Source organism: Pipistrellus hanaki, assembly GCF_964339955.1.
Source record: "Pipistrellus hanaki genome assembly, chromosome: 6".
NCBI lineage: Eukaryota > Metazoa > Chordata > Mammalia > Chiroptera > Vespertilionidae > Pipistrellus > Pipistrellus hanaki.
The window spans coordinates 63,183,071-63,207,465 of NC_140508.1; the positions used below are offsets into that span (position 1 = coordinate 63,183,071).

The 24,395-nt window shown below is 53.3% G+C and overlaps 2 protein-coding genes across 3 annotated transcripts in view; one reads left to right on the plus strand and one right to left on the minus strand.

Annotated features, from left to right (window-relative positions):
* The window catches only part of ZXDC (ZXD family zinc finger C), a 62,561-nt gene that overhangs the window by 10,537 nt on the left and 27,629 nt on the right, over positions 1 to 24,395 (minus strand). The window contains exon 9 of one of the 2 annotated variants that reach the window (XM_084886923.1): positions 17,054 to 17,102. The exons of the other annotated variant lie outside the window; for it this stretch is intronic. Coding sequence (XP_084743049.1) covers positions 17,098 to 17,102 — 5 coding nt within the window. The 3' untranslated portion in view covers positions 17,054 to 17,097. Of the gene's footprint in view, positions 1 to 17,053; positions 17,103 to 24,395 lie in introns of those variants that run through there. 2 annotated transcript variants of the gene reach the window in all.
* Positions 509 to 24,287, plus strand: CFAP100 (cilia and flagella associated protein 100). The gene is made up of 17 exons (XM_084886925.1): positions 509 to 566; positions 1,405 to 1,512; positions 2,888 to 2,968; positions 6,587 to 6,687; positions 8,998 to 9,199; positions 11,050 to 11,117; positions 11,198 to 11,361; positions 11,577 to 11,657; positions 13,354 to 13,529; positions 13,837 to 13,869; positions 13,946 to 14,051; positions 16,735 to 16,780; positions 16,974 to 17,125; positions 20,777 to 20,912; positions 21,974 to 22,179; positions 23,054 to 23,147; positions 24,016 to 24,287. Exons 2-17 carry the CDS (start codon positions 1,485 to 1,487, stop codon positions 24,127 to 24,129), a joined length of 1,788 nt encoding a protein of 595 aa, XP_084743051.1. The 5' UTR covers positions 509 to 566; positions 1,405 to 1,484; the 3' UTR covers positions 24,130 to 24,287.

Sequence of the window (24,395 nt, forward strand, 5' to 3'; positions counted from 1 at the left end):
TGGAGCTTGTCACTCTGTGTCTCACAGGGTCTCTGGGGCAGTGGCTCCCTGCCTTAGCTCGGAAGTCCCAGGGAGGGGAGGAGGGCTTGTAAGACTCAGATGCTGGCTCCGCCCAGAGCTCCTGCGGACAGAGCCGGCGAACATCTGCCTCTCTGACGGAGTCCCCAGCATTCCTGAAGCTGCAGGTCCCAGGACTGCACTTGAAGGGCGGCCCCTGGAGAAAGTGATGGCCACCCTTTAGAAAGGACCACGAAGGCACACTTGGAGTCAAAGGACCGGGGGATGAGAGAAAGCCGGAGGACAGTGAGCATCATGAAGGACAGAGGAAGGACACCCCTGGTCACCAGACCCCACCCTTGGCCGGGCACCCACCTGGTGGCGCCCCTGGGAGTGAAGTGGTGGGAGTCTGCGCTTCGTCCGACCTTACCCCACCCCGCGGCCCGCCTCCTCCGCGGCTTTTGTGACGTCACGGTCCCGGTGGCCAGGAGAATGGTTGCTGTGGCAACGTAAACGGAGCCTTGGAACCGTGGCACCGAAGCTTAGGATCTAGCCCCTGCGCGAGGCTGGTGGGTGCGCCCGGGCTGGATGGGGGGCACGCGGGGTCAGGGTGAGCTCCGGGCCAAGGCGCAGGACCCCTTCTGCAAGGCTCCCCGCCCCTCCTTCCTTGTCGCCAGACTTGCTTCATGGCTCACCCAGACACCCTTCTGTCCGAGGTCCCCGCCGGCCGCCGCCGGGCTGGGGCGGGGAAACCAGGTCCTGCTGACCCGGGCCTCTCCGGACTCCTGTCCGTGAGAGCCGGGCAGGGCTGTGGCTGGAAGGGCACAGGCTTCGGAGCCAAGGGATTTGGGGCTGGGTGACTTAGGACACCTCTCCGGATCTCTACTTTGTTTCTTCCTTCGCAAAATGAAAAGACACTCAGTGTTAAGGGCGTGCCAGACGCTTTGATATAAGCACCTGAGAGCTACAGATCAGAAAAGAACCCCTGTTCTTGTGGAGCTTAATTCTAAGGGCAATAAACTGACTTTTTTTAAAGCAATAAACAGACAGTGGGTGACTGCAGAGAAGGAAATGAAGTGAGGTCCCCTGGGGATGCGGGTAAAGAACCCACTTTAGAAGCCTTCCTCTGAAGGGGTGACCTGTGAGCTCAGATCCGAAGAGAGTGTGGGAGGACAGATTTGGCTGAGGAGGCAGCAAATGCAAAGACCTTGGGCAGAGCATGGCTGGTGTGTTCTAGCGAGTCAGAGAGGGGAGGGGATGGGGTGCGGGCCGGGAAGAGAGGGAGCTGCGGGTGTTGGCCACATGGTGAGCCCTCAGTAAATGCCAGCTGTTCTCAGCCACCCGGGTGGGCAGAGGGAGGCTGTGGGCCTGGAGACCATCTGGCTCAAACGCTGTGTCATTCCCCAGGTTGGAACCTCCATTAGCTGAGGTCCGGTTTTGCAGCAAGCCCTTGTTCCTCTGCAGGGACGTCCCAGGTCCTGTCTACGATGGTCTCCAAGGACATGACGAACACCAGTAAGTGCCCAGTGCCCAGCTGGCGTGGGCTCTCTCCGGGCCCAACGGCAGCCTGGGGAGCCTGGGACAGGGAGGTCTGGAGTTAATCCAGGGTTCAGGGCATTCTAAATCAGCCATGAGGCAGAAATCACAGTTTGCCAGGTTCCTTAGAAACCCCGTGTACCAGAGTCCTAAGGTTGCCAGGAATAAGTGCCACCACAGACTGGTGACTTAAACAACAGAGATTGTCTCGTGGCCTCGCCCTTGGGGTATACCACTTATCTCCCAGCCTTCCTTTTCCCTTCATCACCCCAGCGCCCCCTCCCCCACACCGGTCCAAGAGGACCAGCTCCCTGAGCTTTCCACCAAAGCACACCTCTACGCTCTCCCACAGCCCCCACCCCTCTGCCCTCAGGCAGGCATACCCTGGAATCTCCAAGCTACAAAAGGTTCCCGAGTTGGGGTTGAAGGAAGAGTGGGGCCACATAACTCCTTCCCTGTGGGTGTGAGTAGAAGAGAGAACAAGGAAATGGGAGTCTCTGAGGGCCCAGCCCTGATGGAAGAACCTGGTCAGCTCACAGCAAGAGCACTGGCCAGGCAGGAAGGAGACGCTTAGGGCCCGTGGCCTCCCTGGGTAACCCCGTGCTGCTCTTCGGGGACAAATGGAAGGGTGTGCAAGGAAAGGCACCTTCTGTGTGCCAGCGCGTGTGGTAGGAACTTCTGTGGCCATTTTCTTGCACGATCCTTACAACCTCCCAGCAAAGTCAGCATGGTTATCTAAGATGTGAAACTGAGGCTCAGAGAAGCTGAGTGGCTTGCCACGACAGGTGAGGATGCTGGGGCTGCAGCCCTAAAGTGTGCGGAGCGGGCAGGGCCATGGCTGAACCTGAGAGGGGGCGATGAAGGATGGAGAAAAGACAGACAAGAAGAAAGCTGGGGTAGGTAGGCTGCTCCTCTCTGATGAAGCGATAGCACCACGGCCTGCAAGCCGAGTCTTTATTTTATAGCCCCATTCCACAAGGCAAAGTAAGGGCGTGGTCAAGATGTTTACAATGTTCTCAGGGGTTTCAAATCTGCTCAGTCACATGCACCTGATCAAGCTTTGTTTACTTGCTGCACCTCCTGCAGTCCATATCACTCAGCCACGCGGGGCTACAGGTTGGGACCATCAGGTCAAGCTTACAACCATAGCCTTTGGCTGTAATTGTGCTGGGACTTGCACGTGGCTTTGCCACGAGAAGACTGTGCCCTCTCATTAGTCCCAGGCTTGAACCTGTCCGAACGCTGTAGCCGCTCTCCACACTAAAGCATGTCTGGTCTCTCCCAGCCTCAGGCTGCGTCACAGCTATCACAAAACGTGTCATTTCCTGTGGCCCTCACTTTTGTGTCTCCCCAGAGAACAGCCTGGACTCCACAGATGAGAGCTCTCCTTCAGTCCCTGAAGACAAAAGAAAGAAGTCTAAGAAAAAAGACAAAGGTACCTCTGGAGCCGGGAGCTGAAGTCCCAGGTGGTGGGGGCGCTCTCCCTCAGCTGCAGGTGCCTTCAGACCTGAGCTTCCGTGTGGAGGGCAGAGGCCATGCTCCTGTTTCCGTGAGGAAAGGGGCTTCTGAGACCTGAAGTAATAGAAGCATAAAGTGGGGTGTGCTCCTGCAGGAATGGGAATGTGGGAAGCAGTCCACGGCTCCCCGAGGCTCCACCAATAGCAGGTCTACAAAGTCACCCAGGTGACCGTATCCTAAGTCTTTCTCCTCCACTGCCTTTATCTGGAGGGCTTTCCACCGCAAGGTTGTCACATGGTCACGAACTGGCTGCTGCAGATGCAGCCTTCACATCGCGTTCCGGACAGGGAGAAGGATGGAAGAGAAGGGCACCACGGCCTACCTGCCACCTTAGCCCTCCCTGGGAGAAGATCCTTCCCAGAATCTCCACCCAACAATTTCTGACGACTTTTGTTTGGGGGAGAGGGGCGGGGGGAGTCCCAGAGCCATTAGGATCTGCAAGGGAGGCTGAGAGGGTAGCTTTTCAGCTAGGCACACGGCTGCATCTATTAGCTAGCTGCATATGCCTCGTCCTCTGAGTCCCTGCTCTGTCACTCTGGCTTCCAGGACTCCCTCCTGGTTTCTGTACTGCTCCCACCCACCCCGCAGGACTCCTGGCTTACAGGCCTGTCCGGTCTTCCTGCAGAGGTGTGCAGATGTGAGCATGTTCCCTGCACCTGTCCTTCACAGGCCAGCTTCCACCCCTCAGCTCCCATTTCCTCTTTCTTTTAATTATTAAAATCCCACCCAAGCTGGTTTGGCTCAATGGATAGAGCATCTGTCTGCAGACTGAAGGGTCCCAAGTTCAATTTCGGTCAAGGGAACATGCCCTGGTTTGGGGCTCAATCCCCAGTGGGTGGCGTGCAGGAGGCAGCCCATCAGTGATTCTCCTCATTGATGTTTCTATCTCTCTCTCCCTCTCCCTTCCTCTCTGAAATCAATAAAAATATATATTTTTAAAATGAAATCCCAACCTGCCCACAGGCAGAGACTAAAGCCCAGTGAACTCACATGAACTCACATGCCTGTCACCAGTTTGGGCAGTGGGCGAGATTTTGCCACTTTTGCTTCATCTATCCCTTTGCTCCTTTTCTTTTCAGTCTTTGACAAAATATAGGGTGTCTCCCTAAAAAAATGTATACACACACTTTGAATGAACATAAAGGCAGTGTTTATTAAATACATGTCATTTTCAAAATTGAGCTATCAGCTGTTAAAGTGTGTGTACATTTTCTTGGGGGGGGGGATACCATGTATTTTAAAGTAAACTCCAGATGTGTCATTTCATCCCTATGTACCTCAATGTGCATTTTTTTAAAAACAGGAACATTTTCTTACAAGCCCACAATGAAGTTAACCAGACCATCGTCAGATTTACCCAATTATCTAAGAATGTCTCCCTCCAGAAGATTTGTTTTCATTGAGATTCAAATGAGATCAGTATATCTTCAGTTGCTTTTGATCTAGCACAGCCACTCCCTATGACCTTGAGTTGTTGAAAAATTGTTTTCTGTGCCTTGAGTTGTTGAAAAATTGGTGTTAATTATCCTGTAGAATGTCCTTTGCGATGGCTCTGCTTCCTGGTGCTGTCCTTATGACAGGAACATCTCTATTCCCCAAATTTCTTTTAATTGGACACTAGACGTTTGAGAGGATGGATCCATGTCCCTCGTTGTTCACAGACTCCTTCCTGGGTGGGCTGTGTGCTTCCTACCCCCTTTCATAAGAAGCCCACACCCCCAGCTGCCTCCCTGGGGGCCCTGCTACAATGTTAGCCACCTGACCCTCCATCACAGATCCCCCTCAGCCATGCACCCAATAGTTTCTTCTGCTTATGGGCGCTTGTCCCCTCACATAAGGGTGAGCGTCCTGGGTTTTGGATTTGTTTTGTTTCTTCACTGAGATATAATTAATATACAGTGAAAGGAGCAAATCTTAAGTGTACAGTTTGATAATTTTTTTTTTTTTTTTTAGTTTTATTGCTTTTTAGAGAGGAAGGGGGGGAGAGAGAGATAGACATCAATGTGAGAGAGAAACATCGATTAGCTGTCTCCAGCATAGGCTGTTGATGGAACCCACAACCTGGGTATATACTCTGACTGGGAATCGAACCCTCCACCTTTTGGTGTACAGGAAGACATTCCAATCAACTGGGCCACACCGGCTAGGGCCAGTTTGTAAAATTGACAGATGTATACAACTTCTTACCCTTCACCCATTCACCATCTAGAACATTTCCATCTGCTCAGTTCTCTTTCCCCCAAAGGGGGCTATCCTTCAGGGACTCTGCTATCAGGGAATCATTTTATTCGATCTCGGGCCTCACATATCTGGAACCCCTCAGCGCTCTTGTGATCTGGCTTTCTTTACTGGACATCATGTCTGTGAGACACACGCAGCAGGCATCCCTTCTCTGTCGCCATGCGTATTCTGTTGCGTGCATGTGCCAACCATGTGTTATTCTTTCTAGAATTGATGAACATTTGGGTTGTTTCTGTGGATTTTAGCTATTACAAATAATAGTAAGATGCATCTGCAGTCAAATGAGTATGGGATGTTTAGTATTTCTGTGGAGACTATCAGTGCGTCAATGTGAAGATGAGCCCGCAACCAAGAATGGCAATCATTTGAAGCACATCATCCCAGAAATGCAATTAGTTTAACATTTATAAACCAGTGTGGTACACACCCCATAAGAGAATGAGAGAGAGAATTACATGATCATTTCAGTAGCTGCAGTATAAGTATTTGATAAAATTAAAACCATTTGGAACAAAAGTCTTAGCAACCTAGGGATAGGAGAGGTCTGATAGCGGGGACTGGGGTGGACTGACGAGGGACCCCCAGAGATGTCCACATCTGAATCCCCATGCCTGTGACTAGGTTCCCTTTCATGGTAAAGGGACTTGGCTGATGTGATTAAGTGAAGGGTCTGGAGATGGGGAGATGACCTGGGACTATCTAGATGGGGTGCTCAGTATCATCACAAGGGTAGGAACCTCTCCCTAAGCCTTGAGGGTGGGGGTAGCAGAATTGGGGTCCTTGGAAGTCCCTGCCTCAGCCATATTGCCCTTATCCACCCCCAAGCCCAGTCTTTCTTTGGTGATGAGGGGGTGGGGTGACTGTTGGAGACTCCTGCAAGGACAATGCATATTCACCTAGAGTGCTCAGTTCCCACTGACAGACAGGCGCCTCAGCACTGGAGGCAGCAGGCTCTCGCTTCCCCCCTCTGCAGAGTAGGAGTTCCTGAGACGTTAAATGAGAGAGGACAGAGGGCCGGGAACATAGCAGATGCCTGAGGCAGGAGGGGCTGTGTTCACCGGGTCTCTCTCAGGGGCCAGGAACAGAAGCCCAACACCAACTAGGTTGAGTTCACGGAGCTGGAAGGCCCAGGGGTGGATTCAGGCACAGCCGGGCCCAAGAGAACACGGGCCACTTGCTCATGCTTTCACGGAAGCTCCCTAGGCTGGGCTGGGAGGGTGCTGGGACCCCAGAGGCACAGACCTCAGCTCGGAAGAGCTGGCTCGTCTCTCCAATGAGGTATTTCCCTCCCCAGGGTCTGTGATTATTCCGGACCGTTCATCTAATCCTTTCCATATGTCTGGGAACGTGGATTTCTTCCTGCTCAGAGATCAGGAGCGGAATAAGTTTCAGTCAGTGAGTATGCAGCTGCCCTGGTGCTTTCTTTCCTCACACAAGCAGCAGCCGCCGGGTTTCCGAAGAGAACTTCCCCCAGGTCACTCTCTAGAAGGGCCCACCACTTCCTACAAAATCAACGGGAAACTCAGGGCTCCAGCCTGTCCCGCTGTCCCCCCAGTTTCATCACCATTGTGCCTGGGCCTTCGTCAGGCTGGGCTCCTGGAGCTGCTGTGGCCACGCAGCTTCTTCCATGAGATGCCACCCCCTTCTGAGGCTTTTCCTGTCCTTCAAGGCCCATCTCAGACGTCAGGGACCGTCTCACCGCCCCCGGGGAAAGCTCCCCCTCTCCCTCCCGACAGCTGCTCTGGCCTTGCACAGTCACCTGGTTGGAATTCTTAGAGGCCAGATAGGCACACAGGCACGCACACATGTGCACATGCACATTGCATGCCCCTCAGCAGTGCCTGGGAGTCCCGGGGCCAGTCCTGACTCCCAGGCTGTGCCTTGTCTCCACCCCAGCATAGTCTCTATTGCCCCCCAATCCCAAAAGCTCATATGCCCAGACAGCTGTCCCCAACCCCCACCCCAGCCCAACCCCACACACATGCACCCTGCCACAGCACGGCCTGCCAGAGCGAGCAAGCCTCACCGCAGCGAGGCTCGGGGGGAGCACCAGGTGTGCATCTTCCCTGGGAGGTGGCCAGCACAGGCCATGTTTCCGGTCATACGCTCATGGCCAGTGTCTCGGGCTCCCTCCTGGGCTGGCCCTGTCCACCCCACTTCAGGGCTCAGAGTCTGAGATTGCGGAGAGCTGTGGCTCCCACTGCAACTCCAACCGGTACCGACACCCCAGACCTCTGGCTTAGAGACTCTGGGAAGGCCACCGTCCGTCAGTGTACCCCCGACTCGTGCCATGCTGTGCACCCACTCATGCCCTAGAAGGAAGCTCATGAAAAGCCACACTGAGCAGCTCACCCTTCCCCGAGGCCTCCAGGGTAGGGAGATACTGCAAATACATGCCAAGACCTTTTCTGACCTTGACTTAGCTCATCAGTGCAGAATTCCCTTTTCTTCTGCCAGCGTGGCCCTGCTTCGGGGCTACCTCCGCCTTCCTCCAAAAGCCCCTGCAACCTCACACCCCTCTCCAAGCCCCAGCAGAGCTCCCCAACCTCACACTCCTCCCCACGCCCCAGCAGAGCTCCCCAACCTCACACTCCTCCCCACGCCCCAGCAGAGCTCCCCAACCTCACACTCCTCCCCACGCCCCAGCAGAGCCCCCCAACCTCACACTCCTCCCCACGCCCCAGCAGAGCCCCCCAACCTCACACTCCTCCCCCACCTGCCCACAGAGCCCCCCAACCTCAGCATGATCAAAAGCAGCTACCCAATATCTTCTACACACAGGTCTTCTGCCGCTGGGATTCTAGAGGGTAACCTTTTCCCGATTTTATTGTTATTTAGGGCTCACACCACGTTCTGCCACAGCTAGCTTTTCCCTATGCAGCGTTCTTATAGGCTGAACTGGGTTTTGTACCTGCCAGGCCCAGAAGGAAATAGAACCTATCCAGGAGAGGCCACATGAAGAGTTCACAGGAGGCCTCTCGGGTCCCAGCCCACCCCATGAGGGGTGTGGACATCCCCGGGGTCCAAACAGAAGAGCCAGGGCACCCCCGAAGCCAGAGATCTAAACAAGGCCTCTGCGAAGAAGGGACCCCAACCCCCCTCCCATCCTGGGATCCCCCGGAGTGAAAGGCTGGGGCCACAGGGCAGCGCAGGTGGAGAAGAGGTGGGGAGGCACGGAACCCCGTGACAGCGTGGCCCCGACACTGGCTGACATGTTTGCAGACCAAACTCGGGTTTTCAAGTTTCTTTTGGAAACTCAGATCTAATTTCCCTGAACCTTGGGATGTTGGACTTGGCAAATCACAATACAAGCTTAAGTGTGAATTTCAGATGAACCAAGAGTCATCTTTTAGCGAGCGTGCCCCTCCACTACTGATCTAGAGCGCACACCACCTGGCAGGCAGCCTGGGCACACCTGGCCGCCCTCCTGCCCCTGGCTCTCCAGAGGCCAGCCCTGCCCACTCCCTCTGAAACGGGACAGGCGTGGGCAGAACCCAAGGGTGCTCCCACACACACACAGATCCAAGTCTTTCCTGCGCCTGGCACCTGGGCACTTCCTCCCTGCCTGCCTAAGTGCGCCCCACCTCAAGTCCATAGACTGTGGCACGGGGCAACACAGGAGGCAGCAACTGGGCCCGGGGAGTGGGGAAGGAGGTTGTGTGGAGGCTGGGCCTGGGAGACCCCGCCTGACCCGCCCGTCCCCAGGAGCGGCAGAAGAAGAAGGTGCTACGGTTGCACCAGAAGATGACCACCTCCTCCAAAGGGCTGGCCAAGCACACCAGCCTGCTGCGAGAGCTGCAGCTGCAGGACCGGGCGGACGACCAGGAGGCGCGTGCCCTGGCCGAGGCCCAGCAGACGAGCGCCTTCCAGGAGGACCACACCGCCTGGAAGCTGGCCATGACCAAAGGTACTGCTGCTCCCTCCCCGCCAGCGGGTCTGTGCCTCCCTGGGAGGGCAGTGCTGCAGAGGAGGGGCTGCGGTGCAGTGGGGGCGGGGCCTCTCCTGTCCACCCCTGCCTTCGGAGCCACAAAGATCGGTCCGGATGGAGTGCAAATCCAAAAGCCTCTGGGCCCCAGCGCCGCGTGCCCTCTGAGTGCTGACGAGGCACGATGAGCGCAGGCTGTATAAACGTGAGCCTTTAGCATGGAGATAACGAGTCAGCGCAGAACTAGGTTGCCTGGGTTCGGATCTCAAAGCTGGCACCATCCTGGCCGAGTTAGCTAACTCCTTCCCACTGCAGCCTCCTCTCCTGGCTGATGTCGGATAGCAACCTCATGGTTGGGCACTGCGCATAGTGAGAAAGAACTGTGTGTGTGTGTGTGTGTGAGTGTGTGTGTGCGCGCGCATGTGCATGGGCGGTTATTTTTGTAACTCAGTAGGAAATCTTCAGTACTGAGAACGCGTTAATATTCTACCAACCCAGGTGATAAAGTGTAATATCACTAAGCTAGAAAGTAGTAGTTGGGATCAGACCGTCCTGGAACCCCGGGGCCCACGGGTGTCCTGGATGTGAATGGATAGGAATACACTGTGCACATGAGGAGACCCCAGTCTCCACCCTGACTCCGTGGCTTGTTCTTCGGGGTACGAAGCTGCTTCGGCGATTGTGTGCCAAGCTCTGCGCGGGGGGAGCAGCACGGCATGTGCTTTCTTTCTGCCTTCGCCCTCTATTCCTAAGACCTAGGAGAGGCAGGTGGCACCTGGATGGGGAAGCCTAGACCAGGGTGTTTGCACAAAAGACTCATCAGTGTCCAGCGTTGGCTTCCAGTGAGGAGCTGAGTCTCCTTGAGGGCAGGGACCTCCCCAGGGTGGACCAGGAGGCAGGGACCGAGTGGGCTCGCTGCCAGGCATCTAGACCTACAGCAGGATCCCTGCAGCACACCAGCTTTTGGAAAGGAGAGGATTGGAGGGACAAGACGTGGTTCTGCAGTTCTTCCCACAGTCCCTGGGCTCTCCAAAGCTGGGGAGTGCCTAGGTCTTCCCTTCCAGAAAGGCCAAGGAAAGAGGCCCCCACGGCCTGTGGCCCACCATGCTGCCTCTCTGCTTGTCCTCTGGAAGGTCATCCAGGAGCCCCCCGTCATGTCCTCCCACCTGGGGAACCCTGGCAGTGTAGACTTTTTAAAAAATATATATATTTTATTGATTTTTTTCAGAGAGGAAGGGAGAGGGATAGAAAGTCAGAAATATCAATGAGAGAGAAACATCAATCAGCTGCCTCCTGCACACCCCCTACTGGGAATGTGCCCGCAACCAAGGTACATGCCCTTGACTGAAATCGAACCCAGGACCTTTCAGTCCACAAGCTGACTCTCCCTCCACTGAGCCAAACTGGTTTTGGCATGGCAGTATAGACTTAGCTGCTGCCCAAGTTGGGCCCTGCAGGCTTAGGGCACCCCCAGTTGAGATCATCCTGCCACATTTTCTCTGAGGTCCTGGCAACCGGCCTTCTGTTATGAAGTCCAGTTGGGTGAAACTTCCAGGGTAGCGGTCTCCAGAGTCTCATTCCGGGTGTGAGGAGTGCGACAGGAAGAGAGGCTCTTCCCACATGGACCTGCTGCAGGCATGGAGGTGTGACCTGTCAGCAGAGCCTTCTCTGCCTTTGCCGGAGGCAGGGCTGGCTCCCCTTCGTCCCCTGTGATGGCGCTGCATTGCACCAGGAGCAGCTGACCAGCCCCTCTTCCTGTGCACCCATCCTCAGCCAGACCAGAGTCTCTCTCCCACTGCCCACCCCCAGATGCCTCCCTCCTCTCCTTGCAGAAAAGAAAGAGGATTCTGACAGCATACAAAAGTACATCCAACAGAAGCGGCAAATGTTCCTCCTTCAGGTAGGCCCTTTTGCTCCCATGAGGGGGACCTGGGTGGGCTGTCCGGTGGGGAGTGTAATCCCTGCTCTGGTGGCCACCAGTATGCCCTGGATATGAAGCGGAGCGAGATCCAGCGGCTAGAGATGCTGGCAACTAAGGAGGAGGCGGAGCTGGAGCAGGCTGAGAAGTCCCTGGAGAAGGATTCAGCCCTGTTCGATGAGTTCCTCAGGGAGAATGACCGCAGCTCGGTGCAGGCCCTGAAAGAGTGAGCCTGTGGCCAGAGGGGCTGGTTGGCCATATCCCCAGGGTCCCCTGGGCCTGTGCAAACCACATGACCTAGCCTGCACCCAGCCTCAGCCCCCGCCTCCACCCTGGACCCCAAACCAGGCTCCTGGTAGCTCCCCTGCCTCCAGTCCAGCCTGAGAGCAGTTTGGCCTCTTAACAGTCTGAGATTGGCTCCCTGCCCCACCTTACCCTCAGGGCAGAGAAGGAGACCAAAGTGAAGATAGAGAAGATCACTGAAATTCGAGATCTGACCACCCAGATCATGAATATCAAAAGGTAAGGTCAGTTGAAACCGGTTTGGCTCAGTGGATGGAGCATCAGCCTGCTGACTGAAAGGTCCCAGGCTTGATTCTGGTCAAGGGTCTGTACTATGGGCACATCCCCAGGAGGGGGGGGGGGGGGGGGTGTGTGCAAGAGGAAGCTGATCAATGTTTCTAGCTTTCTATCCTTCTCTCTTCCTCTCTGTAAAAACTGAATTTAAAAAAAAAAGGTAAGATCAGAGGCTGCCTGGTGGGCGTGGCTCAGTGGTTGAACCAGGAGGTCATTGTTCAATTCCCAGCCAGGGCTTGACCAATCAATGATGCTCTCTCATCATTGATGTTTCTATTTCTCTTTCGCTCTCCCTTCGTCTCTGAAATCACTAAAGATAGATAGATAGATAGATAGATAGATAGATAGATAGATAGATAGACAGACAGACTGGAGGCCTAGTGCATGAAATTTGTGCACAGGAGGGGGGTGTCCCTCAACCGGCCTGCACCCTCTCTAATCTGGGACCCCTTGGGGAATGTCCGACTGCCAGTTTAGAGGAGAATCAATTCCTGCAGGATCAGGCCTAAAATGGCAGTCGGACATCCTTCTCGCTCCTAGCCACTCGCCTGCCTTCTGGCCTGATCCCCCTAACTGCTCTCCCCTGCTGACCTGATCCTCCTAACTATCCCTGCCCTCTAGCCTGATGCCCCTAACTGCTCTCCCCTGCCAGCCTGATCCCCCTAACTGCTCTCCCCTGCCAGCCTGATCCCCCTAAGTGCTCTCCTCTGCCAGTCTGATCACCCTGATTTCCCCTGCTGTCTAATCACCCCTAACTGCCTCTGCCTTGGCCCCACCACCATGGCTTCTAGGAGGACATCTGGTCTAATTAGCAATTACTCTTTTATTATAGATAGAGTCCTGGTGCATGGGTGCGGGCTGGCTGGTCTGCCCTGAAGGAGGTCCTGGGTTAGGGTTTGGGTCTCCTTGGGAGATGGAGTTGGCCTAGGCAAGGGGCCTGGGTGTGTGTGGAGGGGGGGTTGAAGACCAGCCACACCCACATTGGGGTGGGGGTCTCTGCTGGGAGGCAGGGGGAGGCCTAGAGAGGGCCTGGGGGTGTTTGCAGGCCAGCCAGCCAAGTCCCCGGCTTTGTCCGGAAGGACATCTGGAAGGTCTTTGGTCTAATTAGCATATTACTCTTTTGTTAGTGTGTGTGTGTGTGTGTATGTGTATTGTTTTTTGTTTGTTTGTTTGTTTGTTTTTTTAAATATAAGGTCAGAGGCAAACTTGGCCTGGGCTGGCCTGCCCACATTTCCCTTCATCACTTCTCCCCTGGCCAAAGGGTGCCTCCCCACAACACAAAGCTCATCGTTTTCACTGAGCTCGAAACAGCTCAGGGCTTCAAAACCCTACAGGCTGCTGCCCATCTTACAGATGAGGTGACTGAGGCCAGGAGAGATTTGCTGACTTTCCAGAGGCCACACCACCAGGACACAGGGCTCACATGGGTCTGAGGCTCCTGGCTCCACCCTGGGAGGGGCAAGACAGTCCCTGAGGGCCGTCGCTCTGGGAGGTATAACCCACATTAGCAAGGTGGGCGTCCTCTCCCTGGCACAACAGCGCTCTGTGCCCACCCTTCTTGACCAGGGCACATTGGGGTCCCCCCTGGAGGGGCTTCCCAGTGGGCAGAGCCTGACCACGCCTGTCCCCTCCCCTGGCTCAGCGAAATCTCCAGATTTGAAGACACTCTGCAACATTACAAAGTCTGCAAGGACTTCCTGTACAAGCTGTCACCCAAGGACTGGTTGGAAGAACAAGAGAAGAAGCAATTGGCTATCAGACAAGCCAGGGAAATGGCCAGGGCCAGGGAGATCGCTCAGTCGACACCAAGTGACAAAGGTAGCTGACAGGAGAAGATAGTTCCCTGGTTCCTTCTAACCCTGTGCCCAGGCCGCGGGACTGGCCGCTTCCACACCCTGCAGAGCGCCAGCTGGGGCAGCAGCTACCCCTCGGCCACCCATGGCTCAGCACAAGCACCTGCTTGGGAAATGGGGCTGGCTCTCAACTCAAACCCAAGGGCTTTCTCCTATGCACCTGCCTTCTTCTGCCACTGAGGGGTCCGGGGGAACCCTGAGCCCCCAAGCAATGTTGCCTCAGGCTTGGTTCCAGTCGAAGTCATCAGGAACCTCTCCCTTGCTTTCTGTAGGATCAGGAACCAAGGGCAAGATGGGCTACAAAGGTACGTGGCTGCCCCAGGCTGGAGGGGCCCCACCCTGGGTTGGGGCAAATAGAAACTCCTGGTCTGCTTCCTCCAGATGGGAAGAAGCCCTGGAGAGTGCTGCACGTGATCCGGATGGGGCAGGTGCTGACCAGCCCCAGCCATCACCGTCACGACCATCAGGCTGGGCCAGACTCCAAAGGGTGAGTGGGCTGAGGGAGCTGCAAAAGTGGCTGGAGCCTGGTGGGTGGTGCTCCCCAATGGCTCCTGGCCAGGGGCACCTGGAATAGGCCCAGACTCTGAGGAGGGAGAGTAAGAACAGGGTACATAATCTGACTTAACCTGGAAAATCAAGAGGTTTTCTAAAGAAAGGTTTGTATCCCCCTGATTCAGTGAATGTGCTATTGGTAAGCCTGGGGTGGCCCATTTGGGTGCTAATAGACTAGTCAAATGTGAACAGATGAGGGCAGCCAGATGGGCACAGGGAACAGAATGGCACATGACCCCTGCTAGTCCTCTGTGGCCGGGGAGTGCTGGCCCAAGGGCCTGAGCTCCAGAGCTGTTCAAGAGAAGCCAGACATCTAGACTTCTTTATAAAATTACCCAGATTCCAGTGTGACAGTCGCTTTGAATTCTCTTAAACACGGTGAGGTTCAAACAGAAACCCCACGTCGGTCCATGTGCCAGTGCAAACCTGTCTCTCCACTCCTTTGCCACCTGGTTCATGTGCTTAGCTGCTGGGTCACCTAGTCTCTCCTCCCTCCTCCCCGAAACGCTCACAGAAATCACAGCTCTCGCTAAACTGAGAAATCTCAACGCCTCACTTCCTGTGCACCTCCCACCAGGCTGTCGGCCCGGAAGCCACAGGCAGCTGGTGGTGAGTTGTACTGTTTCCTGCAAGTCCTTTCAGCCATTTTTAAGCAGATAGTACGCTGAACCATATGAAGTTGCTGTGCAGGTCAAAGGGTATGGGCATGCCCTTATGATTCAACCTCCGCGTAAGCAAAGGCGATTGGTTTTCTTACGCCCCGCCTTCCTTTTACAAGGAGCGAACCCTCACATCTCACCACTTCTCCGTTCACAGTATCGCCAGGGGCCCTCCGTAGCCAGGGTTCCAGCGACCTGGTGTCTGCCAGCCCCTGGCCTCTGGATGCTGGCTGGGGTGACGTTCACAAGATGTAAATATGGAGCAGGCCACAAACTCTGCACCACAGGGCTGTCTGGCATTTGCCTTCCCAGTGCCAGGGCCACCACCAGGTCTCACCTGTCCCATGAAGTCTGGACCACCTTGCACCAGAAGGATGAGGGCCTGGAGAGTCGTGTGGGAGCCAGAGCAGGGGGCTGGCAGGCTTGGAGCCAAGGCAAAGGAGAGGGAGTTTGATTGGCCCATGCAGTTGGGGGGGCTGGCGAATCCATAGCCTGCAGGCAGGCTGGCGGGCTGCAGACCAAAGGAAGCAGAGCTTTGAGTCCAAAGGTAGTAGGCTGGCAGAATCCCTTCTTTTTCAGAATACAGAAACTCAAAAGACAGAGCTAAAGCAAGCGCGAGGTAATAGCTCATGACTTCTGTGACATTTTCATGATGAAAAATATGATGGCCATTCATATGTCCTCCCTTGTGAAAAGTGTTCAATTTTTGTACATTTTTATTGGATTGCCAGCCTTGTTTTTCCCCCTCCTGGTTTCCTAGTAGCACTTTATATAGCCTGGATGCCGGGCCTTTACGTAATAAGTGTAGTATAAGTATCTTCATCCAGTCTCTCTTGCTTTAATACTCTTAATACTCTAAATCTTGCCAAAACCGGTTTGGCTCAGTGGATAGAGTGTCTGCTTGCGGACTGAAAGGTCCCGGGTTCAATTCCAGTCAAGGGCATGTACCTTGGTTGCAGGCACATCCCCAGTAGGGGGTGTGCAAGAGGCAGCTGATCAGTGTTTCTAGCTTTCTATCCCTCTCCCTTCCTCTCTGTAAAAACTCAATAAAATACATTTTTTTAAAAATACTCTAAATCTTTTGAGTCCAGTTTGCCAATCTTTATTTTTATGGTTGGTGCATTTTGTGTCCTACTTAAGAAATCTTTGCCAACCCCAAAGTCACTAAAATAGTCTCCTATGCTTTCTTGTGGAAGCTTCATAGTTTATCAGCTTGGATGAGGGTGATTGTTGGGGAGATGAGGAGAATGGGTAACTCTCCCTCTCGGGGTCTGTCTCTTCTGCTCATCCCTTTATGTGCTCTGTCCTCTGTCCTTTCTTCTCTGTCCCGGCCTGGCCACCCCTTCCATGGTTCTTTTCCCAGTTTCTTGGGCTGCAGGCACCTATGGGTGTCTCCCATTAGATGTTCTCTACACTCAACCTCCCAAATACCGAACTGATACTTCTCAGGCTGAAGGGGAGCCAAGCACTACCAATTTGCAAGCTCACGTTCATCTTTATGAATCACGGTTCATGCCGTATGGGAGCCGCAGGTGCCAAGGACCTGAGGCGGAGTCGGCACCTAGAGAGCCTGGAAGGGAGCTGGCAGGGCAGGAGCAGAGTAACCTTGGACAAGGGGGAGGTAAGGGTTGGGAGGGTAGCAGGACCCCCACAGCTTGCAAGTGGAGGCCGAGTTTTATTCTAACTAGAGAGAGATTAATTGGATTTTGAGAGTTAATTGAATTTTGAAACGACCTCCCCTCTCCCCCCGTTGCTGTGTGACAGCTGGGGGACCAAGGGGAACCTGGTGCCACCACGTGGGTAACTTGTGTGATGGACAAGGGGACAAGGGGACGAGGGACATGAGGGATATGGGGTTGGAGAGGAGATGCTGTGGAAATACCAGGAGTCTACACCACTGAGACGGGGCACAATGGCCCAGGCTGGGCCCTGGTGCCCTAAACCCACATCTCTCCGCAGGCCCAGCTCTCCTGACAAGGAAGACGACCCAGACAGTGATGGGGAGGTCAGTGGCCCCACTCTTGGCAGCGTCTTCGGGAGTCAGGTCCCCTTGCCTCTGCACTGCCGGGGGGGCTGTCTCCTCTCCTCCCCTTCCCCCCACAGCCCTGGTTGCAAGGTCTAGCACTATCCTTCATGGAGTCCCCTCGCTCCTGGAGGCCCCCTGCCTCCCCGCTACACACACACGGCTCTGGTTGCAGGGGCTGGAGCTGTACTTCAAGGACCCCCAGCAGCTCCTGGAAGTCTTTACAAACCTGGAGGAGCAGAACCTCTCACTGATCCAGAACACACAGGAGATGGAGGAGGCCTTGGAGGAGCTGAGCTTCACTCTGAAAAACACCCAGATCCGCATGTAAGTGTTGAGTGGGGCCACCCTAGCCAGTGAGGAGGCGGGCTCTATCATTGGTAGTCATCCTGGGACCTCCTCAGCCACTGGCAGCTGGCCTGTGGGCCCCGCCCCTGCCTGTCCTAGCCCTGGCCCTTCCCTGACTTCTGTTTTCTGGAAAGCTCCATTTGAAGTTGGTGCCTGGCTCTGGTGAGATGTGTCCTGTTGGGTAGGAAAGTTGAGGGTCATGGGGACCCAGGAGTGGCCTGGGAGTAGATCATATCGGTAGACTGGTCCATCCCTGCCATGGAGCAGTTCTGCAGCCAGAGCAGGGCACCTTAAGAACCTCTCACCCCAGGTGCATTCTGCTGATGCCGGCTCCAGGAGAGCTGGGCTGAGAAAGATCAGTTGGGGAACTAGGTGAGGTCTGTTGGGAACAAGGAATTCACTCCTAACCTATTAAAGATCTTTTATATGTGAGGATTTGCTTCTCTGTTACTGCTTTCCGGATGCTTTTGATTATCCTATGACAGTTTGATTATAATGTGTCTCAGTGTGGGAGTTCCTTGTGCTTCTTGAATGTTTATATTCATATCTTTCATCCAATTTGGGAAGTTTGCAGCCATTATTTCTTCAAATATTTTCTCTGCACCTTCCTCTCTTCTTTTTCTTCTGGGTTATTCAAGTGTTGAAATTGGTCCTCTGATGTTCCACAGATTCCTTAGATTCTGTTTTCTTCTCTTTTTGTCTCTCTTTTCCTCCACCTTGATAATCCTCATTGTCCTATCTGAAAGGTTGCTGATTCTTTCTTCTCCCTGAGCAAATCTGCCTTGGAATCCCTAGTGAATTTTTCATTTCAGTTATTGTACTTTCAGCTCCACAAGTTTTTAGGGTATTTCTTTATTAATATTTCCACTTTGTTCACACATTGTTTTCTTGACTCTTCCACATCTTTCTTTAGTTCCTTGAACATCTTTTAAGATAGTTGTTTTAAAGTCTTTGTAGTATATCTACCATCATGTTTTCTTAGAAACAACTTCAGGGTTTTTTTTGTGTTTTGTTTTGTTTTTTAATCCAAGTGCATCATACTCTGTGTTTGTGTGTGTGTGTGTGCTTTGTGTGGTTTTTGTTGTTGAACACTTAACACTGGAATGTAATAATGTGGTAACTCTAGAAATCAGATCTCTTCCTATTCCATGGTTTTGTTTCTTGTTCTTACTGTTTTTATTTGAAGGTTGTAGGCAGTCTCTATGTTGAGTCTGAGGTGTAAAACTTGTGGTCTTTTTAGTTTTTTTCTGAGCCTTTCCCTAAACATGCAGTCACTTTATAGTTTCCCCAATATATATTTGTTTTTGAATGTCCTTGATCTTTAGCGTCTGCCTTTCAAAAGGGGGAAAAGCAATAAACAAAACATGAAGAGAGGAAGGGAAGAGCACCAGCTCTTTAAATCCCTTGGAAGTCACTTCAGCCAAGGGGGAGGAACTTAAAACAATGGGGGAGGTACAACAACACTGGCTGCCTGTGTGCGCCTCTGTGATTCCGAGCACCAATCGGTGATCAGAGCACAGATGCCCGATATTTGGTGGGCAGGGTCCTTTTTGCCCACCATAGCTCCCACAGGCTATGCAAGCTACTTCAGAAACTCGCCTGCCACTTGGCTGGGAAGTTGCTATTCTTCTCAGAGTTGAAATGGACTGTAATTGACTGCAGTTGCTTTCCAGGCTTCAGTACTCCAGAATTCTAAAATGGTTTTATCAGACTGACTCTGCCAGTGCAATTGTCTAGGTGGGGAGACAGATTCCCAGTGCTTCCTATGCTGCTGTCTTCCTCTATTTCAAAATAGTTTATTTTGATTTTGTTCTTTTTTGCTGCTATTTCTGCAGTAATATGGTAACTCTCTTTTGTTTGGTCTTTTGAATGACTGTTACCGTGTTTCCCCAAAAATAAGACATCCTCAGAAAATAAGACCTAGCGCATGAAAAGATAAGACATCCCCTGAAAATAAGACCTAGTGCAACTTTGGGAGAAAAAATTAATATAAGACACTGTCTTATTTTTGGGGAAACAGGGTATTTACATTTCATGGTGCTTGCTTGCATTTTTTTTTTTTCTTTACTACCAGTCTAATAAATTTTCTGGTTTTATGTCCTCAGGTATTTATAAATGAATCACCTTTTTTGTGACCTTTAAAATAAACCCCTTATATCTTATTCCAGTGGTTGGCAAACTGCAGCTCGTGAGCCACATGCGCTCATGAGCCGCGGTTTGCCACTCTATTGACTAATGAGTTTGCTGACCACTGCCTTATCCAATTCAGGCCAATAGCTCTAAGAAAATTTCAAACTTATAAACAGATATAAAAGTAGAGAGAATAGTATAATGAGTAACCCAATCCCATCACCATTGTCAACACTGATCAACTCATAGCCAATCTCCTTTCACCTAGACCCTCCCACTTCCCCATCTTCCTTACTATTTTTAAGCAAATCCCAGTCATGGTACCATTTAATCTATAAATATTAGTGTAGATATTTCTAAAAAAAATAGGTCTCTTTATCATAACCTCAATACCATTATTATATCTTTAAAAAAAACACAGCAATTCTTAATATTTAATATCCATAATCCATATGTGATTGCATTTTTAAGATGTTTGAATTATATTCAATTTAAGATCACATTCCTCAACTGGTTGTCTTTAAATCTCTTTTGATTGCTCTGACTGGGGTGGCTTAGTTGGTTGGGCATCATCCCATGCACCAAAAGGTTGCCAGTTCAATTCCTGGTCAAAGCATATGCCTGGGTTGTGGGCTTGATCCCTAGTGGGGGCCATGCAGGAGGCAGCCAATTGGTGACTCACTCTCACATCAATGTTTTCCTCTCCTTCTCCCTTCCTCTCTCCCTCTAAAAAGCAATATATATATATTTGTTTTTGAATGTCCTTGATACATTCAAAAGTCCAGGAAGTCCAGGTGTCCTATATATATATAAAAGCTTAGAGCACTAGTTAAGTATACAATTACCTACCTATATGTTCCCAGAAATTCTAGTTAGCACTTTTTAGTTGGGATTCAGGAATCTGTAGTTTAACAACTCCACCAGGTGATTCTCATCATGAGAGAAGTTTGGGAAACACTGTGCTAGGGGAAGCATTGTGCCAGCTGTAGGACATACAGAATATCACACTGACTGGCATTGAAAGTGAAGGAAATATTAAAAACTAGGTTAAAGCCAAATGCAATCTTGTATCCTTTAAGACCCTACAAGCACCTGCTCCTGCAGTGGGCGCTCTCAGTTGGAGAGAAGTAGGGTCTGATACCAGGAGGTGCTCCCCATTGTCATCCCAGGTGACCTGACAGGTAGGGTGTATGTGTGGGCTACATGTAGCATCTCTGGCCACCACCTCTGAGACTCAGCAGAGTGATGAAAATATTCTAAAATTATATTATGGAAATGATTGTGCAACTTTGTGAATATACTAAAAACTCTGTTATTATTATTAGTTAGTTGTTAAAAAACTTTACCCTGCACCTCACAGTTCCTTTGACCCCTAGGCATGTAGATACTTTGCAGTCACGGTCCCTTAGCCCTCAGGACAACAGCAGGAGGGGTCAGGTTCAGTGAGGTGAAGTGCCCAGGGCCACACTGGTGAGCAGGCCCTGCTGGTCCCCCATCTAGGGATAGGGAGGTCAACCAGCTGAAGCAGTGGATCACCACACTGATGATATCCATCAGCAAAGAGGAGGAGACAGCTGCTGAGCTGGAGCTCAAAGCCCGAGTCTTCCATTTCGGCGAGTACAAGGGCGCACAGGAGGTAGGTCCCCCGGACAACAGCCAGCAGGTGGCGGGTATGGAAGGCGTGCAGGTGGCCACAGGCTGGCAGCGGGGGAGGGGAGGCCCTCTTCCAGGCACCTGCTGGGAGGAGGTTCAGTGCCTGGAGCTCTGACAGTGGGAAAAGTTAAGGCCTGAAATTCAGCCGTGCTCTGGGGCTGCCAGGCCCACCACCACCTCCAGCTCTGTGGACCTGACCGAGGGGCACCTGCTGAAGAAGGCGCTTGGTCCCCAAATCCAAGGCACCCTGTGTGTTTCTGCTCCATGGCTGTTCATCTGCCCAACACACCTCCCCCATTTTTTCTTTCATTGGACAAATATGACTGACTTTTTAAGCATGTATAATATACCCAGAGAGGCACATCCCCAGGCCAGAGTGTGAGAGGATCCTTAGGGCACAGAAGGCCCCAGCTTCCTAATTCATCCAAATTCCTATTGAGCACCCACGGTGTGCCAGGCACTGGGATAAGTATATGGGATGTCATAATGAGCAGGCCAGTGTGTCTCCGCCTCTTGCTGGTCATCACTGGACACCAGCTGTGCCCTGTGCCTGGCTTAAGCCTTTTTGCCTGCTGTTCCTCATTTAGTCCACAGGCCCCCTCGTGTATCTGTGGGGTTAACTGTTTTCTGAATGTCAGACACACCCAGAGAGGGGAGTTCAGCAGGCCAGGGCCACAGAGAGAGTAGGTCACAGGATATGGTCCCGTGGGTGCTGAGTTCAGTGCAGGGGCAGCAGAGGGAGGGCTCCCAGGAGGAAGGGACTGGGTCTTGGTGGACACACTGAGGCAGCTGGAGAGGAGCCAAGGCACAGGCATGAGCCCTAGTGGCGAGTGGAAGCCAAGATCTGGCTGACCACAAAAGAGCAAATGGGGAAGAGGGTGTCACAGCTCTGGCCAAGGAAAGTCCAGGTGTCCAGTTGTTTTTCCCCATGCTTCCTAAGTGTCACCTGGGCAGAGCAGGGCCCTGGGAGATCCGCCATGCTGCAGTGAGGGCAGACCATGGAGGAGTGGACATAGGTCCGAGCAACGACTACCCGCCTCACAGGACAAGCTGCTGGAGAGCCTCAACCGCAAGGTGCTGGAAGTGTACCGGCAATGTGTGGGTCCCCAGCAGGAGTCCAACCTGGGCACCGTGCAGATGCTGACCATCATCGAACACCAGCTGGATGAACTGCTCGAGAACCTGGAGCGTGTGCCCCAGATCAGGATCGAGCAGGCCGAGAAGGCCAAGGAAAAGGAGAGGCGCCAGAGGTGAGGGCCCAGGCTGCCCTCCACACCCCTGCTGTCTTGCCCTCCAAGAATTCCCAAACAAGGGGAAAGGACCCTGGTTCTCCAAGCTGGGAGAGCCAGCGGCCAGGGCTCTGGGGGAACCGGAGGGAACCCACACTCGGCCTCAGTAAGGGAAGCCCTGCTTGTGGAGAGGAGGGTGCTGTGGAGTCAGGGAGCCAAAGTGAGGTGTGGCTAGCACAGCCTTGCCTCAAAAAACGGGCCATTTTCCTGGCTGTTTGGGAGGAAAAGAGCCCAGACAGGGAGGGGCGGACTTTGGCACAGGGCGCGTGGGTCGTCTGTCCTCCGAGAGGGAGGACCAGAACTCCCCAGACACTGGGTGGAGTGAGTTCCAGGGAACATGACTCCTCTGGCCTGTAGGCTGCCTGGTTTACTCACTCCTGTGCAAAGCCCCAAGACAGCCATCAGCAAAAGGTCATCTGCCTCTCCCATGAGCTCTTTCTCTGTGTCCTTGGTACCTTGCTCAGGGTAGACTCGGGGCAATGGTTTGAACCCCAAGTATAAACAGAAAGGAGACAACATTACAAATCTCCTGAGGTCTGGGTTTTCAAGGGTGACGGTAGGGAAGCATAGGCACATGGGCCAGTGCCTGGGGATGAGGACCTAAGCACCTGGGCTTCCTGGGGCTATGGGGGAGTCAGAGCTGGATGACCCGCAAGGAGCAGGGCAGAACCAAGGCCCTGCCCTGGAAGGAAAGGGCGGGGAGGAGTGGGAGTTTTCTCAGAAGAGGGAGGGCCACGGCCTGAGAGCTGTGTAGGAAGGTTCTGGGGAGGGGATTTGGCAGCCTCCCCTGGCCTCTCCAGTCCGTAGTGCATCTCTTGTTGCCCCTGCCACTTAGGCTCCGGGAAGAGAAAGCCAGGATACAGAAGCAGCTGCAAGAGGAGCGTCTCCAACGGGCCCAAGCCCGCGCCCAGGCCGAGATCAAGAAGAAGGTGGGCAGGGTGGATCTCGTGAGCTGCTGTTGAGGATAGGTCCCACGTCCAAGCACAGTGTGGCACGGAAAAGCAAAGGGTCTGCAGCTGAGTCTGGTTCACCGAATCCTTTGCAGATATTACTATAGGGGTCCTGGGCCTAAGAACAAGGCGAGGACAGAGCATGTCTCCCATTCCTAGGCCTACTGCCCCCTAGGGCTACCCTCGCCTTCCTCCAGAAGCCCTCCCCTAAGACTGCCCGCTCCCCTGCACACATTCCTGATCAGTAGTCACCTGGTCACCCCTCCTAGCCCTGTGGAGAGCTAGCACAAAGAGCTCAGCTGCCCGGAGTCCCACTACACAACCTGCCTCAGAACAAGCTCATCACCTGTCAAGAGTCCCCTTGATTGATTGCTGGGCCCCAAATCACCCCACAGGGAACGGGGCAGGATCTCTAATGGAGGCCCGAGGCTGAACATAACCTTTGACAGACAGACAAGGCCGCTGGGCTTTCCCTGCAGTAGACCAGCACTCTCTCTACTCTGGGCCGTGGGGAATGATGGACCCTGCAGGGTCTCCTGAAATCCCTAGAGATGGGTTTCCTCTGGGTAGCAGTATTTCCCATCTGTTTTCAGGTATTTCCCGCACTCGGCCCCCACACATCTAGGGGCTGCCCCAGAGCACAGGCTTTAGGCTGGACAGACACACTTCTGAGTTGGCTCAGCAACTCCGGCCCTCCGCCTGTGGCTGACCAGGAGTGACCACAGACTGGGGCAGTCCATAGGGCTCCCCAGCCTCCGGACAGGGATATGACCCCCAAATGTCTAGGCAGTACCTCTGGTGCACGGAGGCCACAGGCAGAGGGTTACTGAGTCCGCTTCCTCCACAGAGAGGCAGAAAGCTGGTGTCCCGCTCCGAGCCCCCGGCCCTGAAAACCAAGGATGAGCCTGAGCAGGAGCTGCTGGACAAGGAGAAGGAGGAGCAGCTGTTCTTTTTCACCTAGCCTTCCTGGTGCTGCCAGGGCTGACCGCACAGGGAGGACGGCAGCGGGAAGCAGACAGGGCTGTGTCAGGGCCAATGCAGCCCTCGCCGTGAGCCTCGTGGTCTCCTGCTGTATGTTTCTTCGCTCATGTGAAATAAACCCATGACTCTTTGGTGTCTAAGGGCTGTTTTAAGGGGGTAGACCCTATCTCGAAATGCCAGCACTCCTCTTAATCACTAACCCCAAGCAAATGCTTGAGGGAAGAAGGCCATCTTGGCTCCCATCTA

Coding starts and splice junctions, on each gene's coding strand:
- CFAP100 (XM_084886925.1), top strand. CDS start 1,485: ATGGTCTCCAAGGACATGACGAACACCA. Junction 13,530..13,836: donor GTCGACACCAAGTGACAAAG/GTAGCTGACAGG, acceptor TGCTTTCTGTAG/GATCAGGAACCAAGGGCAAG. Junction 16,781..16,973: donor ACCCAGACAGTGATGGGGAG/GTCAGTGGCCCC, acceptor CTCTGGTTGCAG/GGGCTGGAGCTGTACTTCAA.